The 14,173-nt window shown below is 35.4% G+C and overlaps 1 protein-coding gene across 4 annotated transcripts in view; it reads right to left on the reverse strand.

Annotated features, from left to right (window-relative positions):
• Positions 1–3,594: 3,594 nt before the first annotated feature.
• Positions 3,595–14,173, reverse strand: part of dock1 (dedicator of cytokinesis 1) — a 245,850-nt gene continuing 235,271 nt past the window's right edge. For all 4 annotated transcript variants that reach the window (XM_051913758.1, XM_051913756.1, XM_051913757.1 and 1 more), the window contains exons 49-52: positions 12,817–13,015; positions 9,382–9,547; positions 7,611–7,762; positions 3,595–4,513 (exon numbers count right to left, since the gene is read on the reverse strand). In XM_051913758.1, the coding sequence (XP_051769718.1) occupies positions 4,418–4,513; positions 7,611–7,762; positions 9,382–9,547; positions 12,817–13,015 (613 nt within the window). In that variant the 3' untranslated portion in view covers positions 3,595–4,417. The remainder of the gene's footprint in view (positions 4,514–7,610; positions 7,763–9,381; positions 9,548–12,816; positions 13,016–14,173) is intronic.

Consider the following 14,173-nt stretch of genomic DNA (forward strand, 5'->3'; position numbering starts at 1 on the left):
TTCGGCCCCTCCTTATGAATATATATCAGTTATATTAAAATCAGAACAGCACAAAGTGATTCATAGAAAACAGCAAAAGTATTTCAATAAAGGAGAATGGAAGCATCTGCCGCTAACAAGATGTTTATACGGGCCGCCGTCTGAGACAGTTAGAGAGCAGCTTCGGCCTAAGTTTTGCTTTTGCATTACAATTATTGTTTATTGTCAATCAAAAGTGAAGGCAATACATTACACACCGCCATACTCAATCTGCCGTGGCAGGACATCATTTCACACTGACTTACGGCCTGTTATTGATTTCCTGACCAGAGATGTTATTTCAGCACATAAATGACACTGGGTTTGTTCTTCTCGTTTATTTCACTCCCGGCCTTGTGAATTGCTTAAGCAAATGTAATCATCTTTTCCCGTGAGGTGTGGGTTTCATCACCTGTGATCCGCCACCAAACACACTTAAAATGAGGCAAAAAGATTTCTGAGGGTGACCGGAAATGGATGTCAGGCACAAGATTCATTTGAGCCTGAAGGATCTAAAAAGAGTTGCTGATGTATGAGTGGTGAACTATAAATGACGTGACCAGAAAGGTTAAAATCCTCTGAAAGATAATGTCCGTCTCAAAGAGACATAAAACAAGGCAGATCCTGCCAAAATACAGATACAGTCACCATATTAGGTACGAGAAAACAAGATGGCTCAGATTATTTAAATCACACTCGCAACATGCAAGAAACTGTGACCTTTAAGAAAAATACATTATTCACATTATAAAACTGTAGTATTATTACATTACAGTATATTAAATTGTTTAATTAAAGTAAAATAAATCTGCTTTTATTCTTGGTTTATCATTTCCTTTTCTGCAAAAAAAAGAAAAAAAAAAGAAAAAAAAAGTTAAATAGATAAAAATTAAAAGGATACTTAATTTTATATTGGGTTTTAGCAGTTATTTTATTTTTTATGAATATATTAAATTTGCTTTTATTTTTATATTTATAATTAAAAATAAATTAATAATTATAAAAATAATACGTTTTCATGTTCATTTTAGTTTAATTTTGTCATTTATCTGCTTTTGTTATTTTAATATTTTTAAAATATTGCTATTTAGATTTATTTTATTTCAGTTAATAATTTTAATGCTTTAACTTAATCTTTTCAGTTCATTTCAAAGGCAACATTTCAAATTTTTGTTTCATTAAATGTTTCAATTTATATTTATATTTTATTTTATTTCAATTAACAGAAATGTTTTAGTTAATGACAATAACCCTGGATCTTAGTGACCAACTTAAAAACTTACTTCCAAAGATGATATTCTCATTTAACTACATGGAAAACATTTAGGATTAAAGGTTAAGCTATTTTCTGCCTCTGGTTTAAACAGAAAGTTACATTTCATTTGCTGGCACTTTAATATTAAGCCTTAAGTCATTAACATGAAGAAAAAACATCCGACAGTCCAGCAGGATATTTCCCAGCATCCTCTAGTAAACAACAAAGTCATTTGTCTCATGAAAAACACATTCTGCTAAATGAACGCTGCTCTACTGCTCAAAGTGTATTTCATTTCTGACAGCAGTGTGACTAAAAAAGAAAATATCTTTTGAAGAAAAAAAACTAAGCTACTTAACTGAAGCTGTGCCTGGAGACTGATTGAATTTGATCATGAAATGGCTGAATATGACCCTTCCTTTCAAAGGGAATCTTCAGCTGGATTAATCAGGTCAGATGTTGATAGTGTACCGTGGGAAACTGGCTCAGTCGGGTATTAATGTCATGACGTGTCTGACGCCGCGGGACGTTTCTGTGACTGTTTGTCTCGTTCTCACTCATTTCACAGGTTCTTCAGTCCCGGTGACCAGCAGCAGCACCTGAAACACATTTACATAAACACACACGGCTCATTCCTGCTGTGCAAGACGTTATCAGGTCCCATAATGAAATCAAATGTGCTGTCTCTCTAGATGGTTAAAAATACAAAGAAATAGAGTAGCGACTAAAGGTTATGTCCAGAGGGGGTATTTGTTTTTGATGATTAAACCATCAAAATGTGAGGAATACTATATATATTTTCCCTCACATTTCGATGGTTTAATATAATATTTAAAATATTTTAAATACGAGGGAAGAACAAAACACTAAACTTGGTTATTTATTCAACAAACATTTCTGGCAAAAAAAAAAAGCAAACTGCAGCAACAGGTTTAATTTTACTACGGAAAAAAATGCTCAAAAAGTAGGAAACCGCATACATACAACATAATAATGACTACAACACTCTCTTGTTTTTGCATGCATTCATAATTTCTTTGTATGACAGCCTGGCCAAAAATTGTCCGCACAATTTGGCATGATTCATTGCATTATCACAAATGAAACAACTGACTCCAGTACAACTACGCAATAGGCATCCAAAATCTTTAAAGTGCTTCTATTATGCTGTTTTCAAGGTTCCTAATTTAGTTTTGGAGTCTCCTACAGTAGGTTTATATGCATATGTTTATAAACCCGTCCTTTCCGAGAACTTCCTCTGCTCTGATTGGTCGACCACTTGCAGCGTGTGTCAGAAATTAATAAGCCTTTATCTGACCGAGTTCTGCTGTGCTCTAAATCACTCACAAATCTCATAGTTTGATCATCTCCATTCAGTTTTCACACAATAGTTGTTTTCATGCCTTTTGCACAAAATTGCACCATTTCACGCTTTTCATCTTCAGAAAGATCTTTCTTCCTCCCCTTATTGCATGAGAACTGTGACTTGCTTAATAATGTGGAACAACATCTAAGTAGGGTTTCCATAGACCTAGCAAATTATTTTGTCTGAGATTGATACCATTATCTAAAAAGACAAACACTTTCTTAGAAAAACTAAAATCTGATTGTTTATTGTACTGAAATCCTACTGACGTGTCACTTGCATAATATTTTGGAACACAGTGTAGAAATATGAAATGAAAAACAAATTAAAATGAAAAACAAAACCATATTTATTGCAGAATATTCTTCAGGACAGGAACAACACACAAACCAAACACTAAACCCCAGCCTAATGTGATTTGCATGATTTTCTGTTTTTAGATGTTGAATTCTGCATGTTTAAGACCAATTACGTCATAACGAACGTCAGAATTACACAATAAATCAGTTCACTGACTGATAGAGCAGCAATTCTGATGCGATGAGCTGCAACAGTGACCTTCAACACACAAAACACCGTCCTTCATCATATTTGCTCTCTCAGTGCAGTGATTATGCATGTATGAGTCAATGCAATGCTTTGCTATTTTCAAAACATTTTAGTGAAGTAAAAGCTGGCAGTCTTTATGATGCAAACATGTCTGCCAGTTTTCAGAATCAATGTCATTAAGATTCTGCTCCACACGTCATGCTAAAAAGCTAAACAGAAATCTAAGCGTAGCTATTCAAGGACTGTTCAATGAGCAGTTAATAAACAAACTGCAATGAACTCACCTCAGACTCAACTTACCTCACTTTCCAGAGAGCGTTGACTTGTTTCACATTGGTTAACCTGCGGTAACACCATATAAACAGCAGACAGCCTTATTTATTATTAATAATCAAACACGAGCCACTTTACAAATACATACATTGAGTTTATTCAGAAGTCAGTAGTGGATTTGGAGCAGTCAATGTTATCTGTTGCTTTTATGTGGTTTATAAGCTTGATTGGTACAATGACTTTTAGTTGTTTTCACTCCAAATGTGAAAGAACAACAACAACAAAATAAAATCAATAAAAGATACATGTAAGAATACCTTTACTGTCCCTCTCATTAAAAAACAAAAATCAACCCTTTTTGGATAAAAATGCCAATTATTTTTATAAACTGCATATAAAAAAAAAAAAACATAAAATTTACTTTCAAGAAAAGCAATAAAATAAAATCATATATACAAACCTCTGTACATAAATGTGTATATATTGAGGATAAAAATAGAATAAAAATGAGAGAAAGAGGAAACTTTGATTATGAACTGGTCATGTGTCTCGATGATAATGTGCATAAAAAGCGTCTTCCCGACTACATTTCTGCCTAAAGAGAGAAAAACCATAATTCATCTTTAGTTTTAGTTAAACATGCACCATCTGCCAAAAATCCCCAGAATTCCCTGACTCCAGTTACACTGCATCTATATGTGCTGTTGTCTGGCGAGGCGTCAGCTGCTTTTCTGAAATCTGGAGTGATTTGAAATAGACTGCGTCTGTCTCTCAGTTCGTACTGTCACTCGGTGGAGGCCTCGAGCGCTGGTCCGGCAGTGGACACATAATAATCAGCCGTTATGAGAGGGGCTGAGGTGAGGTATTCATCATGCCATACTGTCAGGGATGTTGACGTAAAATCGTTGAAAGAGGGCCGATGTGGATGTCTCCGTTTGACGATACCGTCTTCTCGCTTACTGGACGATTCCCGAGTCGATGGAGGTCTGCTTTCGCGTGGTCTTTGGAGGGGGAGGTGGAGGGGTCTTGCTGGGTAAAGGGGGCGGAAGGTGCTGGAACAATAAAGAGAAGTAGTTTTTAAAACAAATGTAAGTCTTTATTGATCTGCAGCCTGAGACACTCACACTGATCAAATACCGCAGCTTATCCCGGCTGAACTCCGAGTCAAGACTGTGATAATCTGATCTCTTGATATGACGATGTTTGAAAAGAATCAAGGATTGAATGAATAAAGATTCATTTTATATTTTGTTACTATTCACATATAACAATAATATATAAAAATAATTGGTTTATTTTAAGGTGACAGTTACATTATACTTACTCAAAAAAGTATTGAGTAATATTAATTAACTACATGTACGTACTATAGAGTTATGGTCAGGGTTTGGTTTGGGGTTAGTTACTTGTAATTATGCTTAAGTAACTTAAGTAACTAAGAGTAACTATGAGTAATATTAATAGAATAACAGAGATAATAAAACAAAGAAAAAAGAAAACATTAGAAATTTTACATAGGCTTCCATTCAAAATTTTGAGGTCAATAAGATTTTTTTTTTTTTTTTTTTAAGAAATTAAAACTTTCATTCAGCAAAGATACATTAAATTGGTCAAAAGTGACAGTAAAGACTTTTATAATGTTACAAAAGATTTCTAAGATGAGGTCCAAATAAAAGCTGTTCTTTTGAACTTTCTATTTATCAAAAAATCCTAAAGAATGTATCACGGTTTTCACAAAAATATGCCGTCTTCAACATTGATAATAATCAGAAATATTTCTCGAGCAGCAATCTGCATATTAGAATGATTTCTGAAGGATCATGTGACACTGAAGGCTGGAGTAATGATGCTGGAAATTCAGCTTTGATCACAGGAATACATTACAATTTACAATATATTCACAATATTACAGTTTTTACTGTATTTTTATCAAATAAATGCAGTCTTGGTGAGCATAAGAGACTTCATTCAAAAACATTTTCAGAAATCTTACTGGCCCAAACTTATGAAACTCATAAAAGAATAATTTTTCAGTACAGAACTGTAATTTCCCAGAACTTCCAGCAGCTGCAGAGAAGTTCAGGGTCTGGGTTAATTAAATGGTGTTAGATTTAGAAGTGAAAACCCTGCAGAGAGACAGACACTCGGAGACGAGCGCTGACCGCCGCGGGTCATCAAGGGCACCTCGAGTCGCTCTGGTCACACATCCTGACACTCTTCACTCAGTCGCGTGTGGACAGTGTAGCATGTGCTGTGTGTGAATCATGATGAGAAGCGTCTCTCTGCGTCACACTGACGATCTGACACTGCATGAACCATATATATATCACTGCACTTCATACTTGTGTTGGGGTGTTTTTTCTATCTGAAGGTAACGACGAGCCGAACAGGAACACACTTTAATACATGTAATGCTTTTAGAAATGACAGGAATTAAATCAGATAAATGATAGAAGAAACTAAACTACAGTTCATATTCTGAAGAAAATGTGAGCAGTGTTTGCCAGTGCAAAACTAGCTGTCAGTGCTGCATGATGTGGGTGGATGCCATGGCATTGCTAGGTGGTTGCCAAAGGGTTTTCTCAGTGGTTGCTAGGTCACTGTCAAGTGGTTGCTAGGGCATCACTATGTGGTTGCTAAGGTGTCTTCTGTGGTTGCTAGGGCATTGCTAGGTGGTTGCCAAAGGGTTTTCTCAGTGTCAAGTGGTTGCAAAGTGTTCTCAGTAGTTTCTAGGTCAGTGTTAAGTAGTTGCTAGGGCATCACCGTGTGATTGATAAGGTGTTCTGAGTGTGTTGCTAGGGCATCATTATGTGGTTGCTAGGGCATTGCTAGGTGGTTGCTAGGTCAGTGTCAAGTGGTTGCTAGGTGGTTGCCAAAGTGTTCTCAGTAGTTGCTAGGTCAGTGTCAAGTGGTTGCTAGGGCATCACTATGTGATTGATAAGGTGTTCTGAGTGCGTTGCTAGGGCACTGCTAGGTGGCTGCCAAAGTGTTTTCTCAGTAGTTGCTAGGTCAGTGTCAAGTGGTTGCTAGGGCATCACTATGTGGTTGATAAGGTGTTCTGAGTGTGTTGCTAGGGCATCACTATGCAGTTGCTAGGGCATTGCTAGGTGGCTGTCAAAGTGTTTTCTCAGTGGTTGCTATGTCAGTGTCAAGTGGTTGCTAGGGCATTGCTAGGTGGCTGTCAAAGTGTTTTCTCAGTGGTTGCTATGTCAGTGTCAAGTGGTTGCTAGGGCATCAATATGTGGTTGCTAAGGTGTCTTGTGTGGTTGCTAGGGCATTGCTAGGTGGTTGCCAAAGCGTTTTCTCAGTGGTTGCTAGATCACTGTTAAGTGGTTGGTAGGGCATCACTATGTGGTTGCTAAGGTGTTCTGAGTGGCAGCTAGGGCATTTCTATGTGGTTGCTAAGATGTTCTGAGTCTGTTGCTAGGGCATCAATATGTGGTTGCTAAGGTGTCTTGTGTGGTTGCTAGGGCATTGCTAGGTGGTTGCGAAGGTGTTTTCTCAGTGGTCGCTTAGGTATCACTATGTTGTTGCTATTAAGTGTTCTGAGTGGCTGCTAGGGCATTTCTAGGGCATTTTGCTAACTGGTTGCTAAGGTGTTTTCTGAGTGGTTGCTCAGGTATCACTATGTGGTTGCTAAGGTGTCTTCTGTGGTTTCTCAGTGGTTGCCAGGTCACAGTTAAGTGGTTGCTAAGGTGTTCTGAATGTGTTGTGGTTGCTAGGGCATCGCTAAGTGGTTGCTAAGGTGTTCTGAGTGGTCTCTAGGTCATTTTTATGTAGTTGCTAAGGCGTTCTGTGTGGTCACTAGGGCATTGATTGGTGGTTGCAAAGGTGTCCTGAGTGGTTGCTAGCTGGTTGCTTGGCTGTTCTGAATGGTTGCTAAGGTGTTTTCTGAGAGATTATTTGGGTACTGCTATGTGGTTGCTAGGGTAACTGGTATGTGGTTGCTAAGGTGTTCTGAGTGGTTGCTAAGGTGTTTTCTGAGTGGTTATTTGAATACTGCTATGTGGTTGCTAAGGTGGTATGAGTGGTTGCTAGGGCACCCAGTAATGATCATGTAAAAATAATGGAAACGAAGATCAAGCAATAAACTGCTTTATAAATATGAGTTTGATAAAGTTTTTGACAGATGCTGATGATGCGTTATACCCGTGGGTGTGGCGGTGGTGGAGGGGGCGTGGTCGGACTGGCCAGGTCTGAATTGTCCATTAGGTTTCCATAGTCACCCATGCTGCTCTTGACAGGAAGTGGGGGCGGGGTTTCCCCCTTATCTCCATAACCTGTCCCATTTAGCTCTAGATCTGCATAGAAACAAGATAGAGTGCAGCTGAGATTAACATCAACATCAGGATGCATTAAACTACATATCTGCAAAAACATCAAAACGTTCTCCAATCAGTATATGGACACTTAGCACGTTTAATACTGTGTGAATATCACTCCATTAGATAGTCAAATCATTCAGCATTTACTTTAAAGAAAGAAACAAAAAACAAAACATTTCACTAAAAGAAGTTTGCTTGCAAAAAAGATTAAGTGAAGAGCATTTGAGAGCAGCAGATGTTTGTTTCATGCAATGACTTTCAGAGATTTTTACTTGTAGCTTTTTTGAAATATTAAACTCATTGTGAATATGATATCTGCTTTTTGAGGAGGACTGTGCGCTCATTCTCCACTGCATAATCCAGCACAGAGATGACGACACGCAGTGCAAACTCAGTATTCAGACAGTGGGCTGAACCCATGGGAGAGTAAACGCCTCGCAAAGCCTGAATCCATTACACATCTTCACAAGCGGCGAGTGGGAGACGAGATCAGACACGCTTTCATCTGAGTGATTTAACACCTCTGCAGCCTCCCAGAGTCCTGCGTTTCACATCACAGTGTTATGTTTGTGTGTCATTAGACTACAGCATGTGAAGGAGCATATGATGTCAGTAAACATGTCATATATTGGGGGCGTGGCTTCAGGTGGGAGAAAGAAATCCCAATCTATTACATGAAGAAAGTACTGTAAATACTGTAAATGGTTTTTTTTTTTTTTTTACACTTTAAATAAAGCCAAAAGATTTTTGAACTTTCTATTCATCAAAGAATCCTAATAAAAAAGTATCATGGTTTCCACAAAAATATGAAGCAACACAACCACAACTATTATCAACATTGGCAATAATCAGAAATGTTTCTTGAGCAGCAAATCAGCATATTAGAATGTATATTATATATATATATATATATATATATATATATATATATATATATATATATACACACATTCTAATATATATATATATTTATATATATATATATAAAATCAGAAATACAGAAAATACTTTTCAGTTGTAATAATATTTAACTGCTTTGATCAAATTAATTTGTGAGCATTAGAAACTTCTTTCAAAAACATTACTGACCCTAAACTTTTGATTGATAATGTACATCAAACTGAAGGACTTGGATAGTTATCAGCAATTTTAGTTACTTCAACTGCTAAAATATGATGAATTACGTTGATAAAATAACACCAGATGACAATATGTGATGCCAAAACTAGTGCTGCTCTATTTCAGTAGATCAAGGTCATTGCACTTTTATTAATTATTATTTAAAATATACAACAAAGTCTGCTGTAGACATGCAGGTGTTGTGATCAGATATCTTGTTGCTCAATTTCTTGTATTTACAGCATTTAAATGATTGGCAAAAATTGGTTCTAGATTTTGAACTAGATTTAAATGTTTTGGAGTGTTTTTCTTCTTTTTGTAAATTTACCAGGATTCTTTATTATTTATTCTCCCACATTCTTCCTTGCCAGCTAATCTATCCTTGCTTTCTTTAGCAAAACTTGCCCAATTTCTTCATATTTCAGAATAAAACTTCTAGGGGAAAATGGCAGATCAGTGTGAAGTATGACACATACTGGATCCAGACAGTAAGCTGAACTGCAGTTTGACCCGGGGGGTGATGGGAGGCGGGACGCTGGGCACAGATGGGTTGGCCGGGGCTCCTGGAGACACGGAGAGTCTTTTCTCACCCAGTAAGTTGATCACCTGACTCTTCGGCCTCTGGGGCCTCAACGGACTGATCTGGAGAGAATAAAATATGACAGATAAATACAACAGAGTCAACTGCTGTTTCTGGGAATCTATCTTTAAAGGTTTTTGAACACATTAGGACTAAAAATGACGTCCATACAAAACTGTGACATGGAAATAGAAACTGAGTGAATAGACAGAATGATAACGATGAAAAAAATGTTGCAGAGGAAACAGAGTAACAGAGTAAAGAACAGCAATTCAAACAGCTCAGGTCCATTTACATGAGCATACAGGTTTATCTAATGCATAATTCAGCAGGCTTATGAATTATTCCAGTTCCATTATTAATATACGATCAGCTTCACAGGCAGCAGAATAAGTCACTCTGAACTTGCCGACATGTTTTAACCTGCTTGTTTGAAATGCATCATCTACATTGGTGTAGAGAGGGAGGCTTTTTTTTTTTTTTTTAACAGTTTTTGTATTGTGACAAATGTTATTTCAATTTAGTCTTTTTGCATTCTTCTCTGACTAAAACGCATTTCATTTGAGTGAAATAACATTTATGGTAATGTGAAAACTGATGAAAATGTGTATCAAAATGTAACATCAGATTCCTAACAATTTTGAAGATTAAAAAAAAAAAAAAGTAGAAACATTTTAACAATCTGCAGTGTTAACTACAGTTAATAATCATCAATGAAAATAATATAAATATATTAAAAATGAATGTTTTTTAGTAGGAAGATATTCTTTGGTATCAGACAAGGACATTAACAATAAGTAAAAGGGTTGTTAAAGATCTAAAAAAATAAGGCGGACTTGTCAACATGACAGGTTAATTAAGCAGTAAATCAGATTTTACAGCTCTCTCTTTATCAGTTGAATTGCAGAGGTCAGAGGTCTTTGAATAGGGTCAAGGTCATTATGATGATTTATAAAAGACAAACTATCCAGAAGGTCCAGGGCAGAGTAATTACATGTGCTAGTTTTTCTTTATTCATAAGAGCCATGTTACGTGCGTCTCTCATAATGCCACATTAGTCAGTGAAGTCAAAGAGGACTGTGAATGGGTCAATTTATTCTTATTATGTGCTGTTTGTTCTAGAACTGCTCGAGTGCATTTGGTGTTCATATTCAAAGAGCTTGAAGAGACCCGTGAGTGCAGATCCAGACGTGTGCCTCATTTCACACACAGCCTCGAAAAGAGATGAAAAAGACTGCTTTAGGAACGACTCTTAAAAATAGAAAGCAGGCAAATGAAAGTCTTTCGGTTTAAACAGGGTCCAAATCATGCGTGACTTTCACAAACCTGTCAAGAACATATCTGGATCAAATTTTAGGGAATCTGTAATTTTAGTATTATTGATAACACTTTACAATAAGGTCTCATTTGTTTACATGAACTAACAATGAGGTATATGTATTCTTACAGCATTTATTAACCTTTGGTGATGTTAGCTTGTTCATGTTCATGTTAGTTCACAGTGCATTAACTAATGTTAACAGATACAACTTTTAATATTATATTAGTAAATGTTGAGATAGACATTAACTAAAATTAATAATTGTTTGTTCATTGTTAGTTCATGATAACTAATGTAATTAACTAATGTTAACAAATGAAACCTTACTGTAAAGTGTTACCGTATTATTTATATACTATTACATTTTATTCATTAATACAGTTTATTCATTTTAGTTTAAAAAATAATGGTAGTAAAATATGACAAGATCTCAGAGTTAAATTGTGTCAGAAAAAACGAACCTTAATTATGTCAGATAACACTTAAGCAAAACATGGTCAGGTCAAAGTGTCTGAATAATTTTTGGTCCCAAATTTTTATCAATTTTACTGGTAGTCCACTGTATGAAGAATTTTTAGGTATAATATGTCACAGTTTACTTTATTTTGCTATCCTCACTTACATAAATGAACTATAGTGTCCTGCACCCACTAGTAATAATATATCAAAAATGTCTGAATAATTTTTGGTTTGACTGTAATATATATATATATCAGCTTAATTGCAATGAACAAAAACAATTTTTAATAGTTTTAGTTAGCTACAACTGCAGGGAATACAAAATTATATTTTGTTTAAAAGGAAATAAAGCCTATAGGATTTTTTTCCATTGTGACATTTTTTGTCAATTACTGTATTACAGTCATGAAAATAATGGAAACTACAAAACAAATCAAAAGCAAATCATGCAAATGCATCCAAGCAAAAAGAAATTTGGAGGAAAAATGCATTTAATTGTCTTGAAAATAATGTCACAATGCCAACTACAGATGTCGTTTTCTTCACGCAACATATAATTTGAAATAAGAAATGTAAGCCAGATATGTTCTTCTTCATATTCCAAGTTAATTCAAAGTGCAACGGCAGAAATTTTTTTCTTGGTTTCTATTTCTGTCGAGTCTCAGCTGTTCACAATAAAAACACATTTCTCCAAATCCTGCTCCACATAGCTCTGTATTAAACATCAGATGATTGCCTGTGATTTGATGCTTCATGTAATAAGTTTACTTTCAGTGACTTGATACTGGAAGCTTGTCGTAGCTGAATAAAGCACAGAGTAAACACCAAGAATGATAACTATAAAGATAACTATAATGATAACTATATTTGCGTCCACACCAACTAACTGTTTATTCTAAGCTCACGCTGTGGTTTCAACATGTTTTTGCTGTTCTTGTTGCATTTACACGGCTTTAACCAGCAGATGTCCTCAACATGCTATGTCTGGAGTGAATAGCTAGTGTAATCGATCTAATCTAACAGTGAATTTAGCTGACGATGTGTCAATATTGTGGAATACAAACACCACCTAGTCTTTTTCACTGCAACTTCAAAGGAAGCTAATGTTGTCGAAACTAACGCTGGATATCTGAGGTAATTTTTATGTTACAGTGTTTGCTAGCCTAGCATAATGATCTCATCGTTAATACTTCTCACCATTTATTCCGAGGGTATGACCGATTGTTTTCCATATATCCATTTTCTTTAAAGTATCCTTGAAAAGAGGATTGACTTGTCAAAAAGTGGTGGCTTTTTCTGGACCTCGGCGATTACCTTCTCCACAATGTCATCTGCCATTTTAAATGCGCGAGCACTTAAATTAGAATGGATTCTGATTGGCTGTCAGCGTTTTATCGTTCAACAGCTGGAAAAAAATCATTCTGAAAGCGATCCCAACGATATCGTTTCTCTATATCGTTATCGTTATAGCTGTGGTGTGGACGGCGCTATAAGTCTGTAATGGTGTATGGATTTGGGAAGGTGTGTGTGTTTGTAGGGACAGATACTCACGGTCTCTGACAGTATGACGGCCTCACTGGGCTGCGGGGGGATATCAGCGGTCTTCAGCTCCTTATCAAACAGCTCCTGGTGTTTACTGTTCCTCTTCTCCTTCTTTTTCTCCTTCTTGTCTTTCTCAGGTTCATCTCGATCCAGTTTATCCTGAGACTTACAGTGCTGCTTCTTTGGTAAGAGAGGCTCCAAGGCAAATCTATCAGATGAAAGAGAAAAGAGGAATCAAATGAAGAGCGGAGGACAGAGATAATTGAGCGGCGGGTACATTTTATTGGATAAGACGGCTGGGCTGTTTAATATCAGAGAGAAGCCTCTTATGAAGTCTTGAGCAAATATTAGCACTCATTTGACATTTAGCTCCAAATTTAAACTCTAAAAGCACATTTCTAGAGTACAGTTTCTAGTGTCATGGCAACCAACCATATTAGTTAATTGAAAATGATACAATATATTTTTGTAACGTGCTATTTCTGATATCAGGGTTTAAACAATGATTCACCACATAAAAACCATAAATAAATTTTAAATATTTACCAATAATTTAACAGTAACAATCGCAAAAATAAAAACATATATATATATATTGTATTTATATTTATATATTTTCATTCAACATATATATTGTATTTTCTCACTAAACATTTTCTTAAGTCTTTCATTTGCCAGAGTAAAATAACAAAATAAATAAATATAAATATATATTTTTTTTATTTTTATTACATGCCAGAAATATATTTTTTTCATTAAACAAGTGTTCTGAAAAACGTTTTTAATTTGCAATAGTAAAAAATAAAATAAATAAAAACATAGAAAATATATAAATAAATATCAAATAAATAAAATTTTTGAATTTTTAATATATTATACACAGACACACACACACACATAAATATAAATATATATATATATATATATATAATTATATATAATTTTCATTAAACAAGATTCCTCAAAAGTTTTTAATTTGCAATAGTAGCTGGAATATAATATATAACAGTATCCAGCTATAATACAACTATGTGAGCTATATATTAAGCTGTGAAAAATAACATACAGTGATCTGTTCATGATTTAACACAGCCTAACTGATGCATCAAAATACATAAATCAATATTGTATTTTTTTTTTTTTAGAAAACATTTTGCCAACATTTGTGTTGTCCAGGTAGCCAATGATACCTAAATAACAATTAAATCAACAAAATTGCCAATAACAGCGTTTAATAAATCATAGGAAACCAAATGTGTAAGTTTGCAAAGCACAAAAGCACATGACTGATGAATGTAAGATGCAGCAGCACTGACTCGAAACGCTCTCACACAAGCTTCATCCTTTCACGGAGTAAATGAAAACT

This window comes from Ctenopharyngodon idella, chromosome 12 (genome assembly GCF_019924925.1).
Source record: "Ctenopharyngodon idella isolate HZGC_01 chromosome 12, HZGC01, whole genome shotgun sequence".
Lineage (NCBI taxonomy): Eukaryota > Metazoa > Chordata > Actinopteri > Cypriniformes > Xenocyprididae > Ctenopharyngodon > Ctenopharyngodon idella.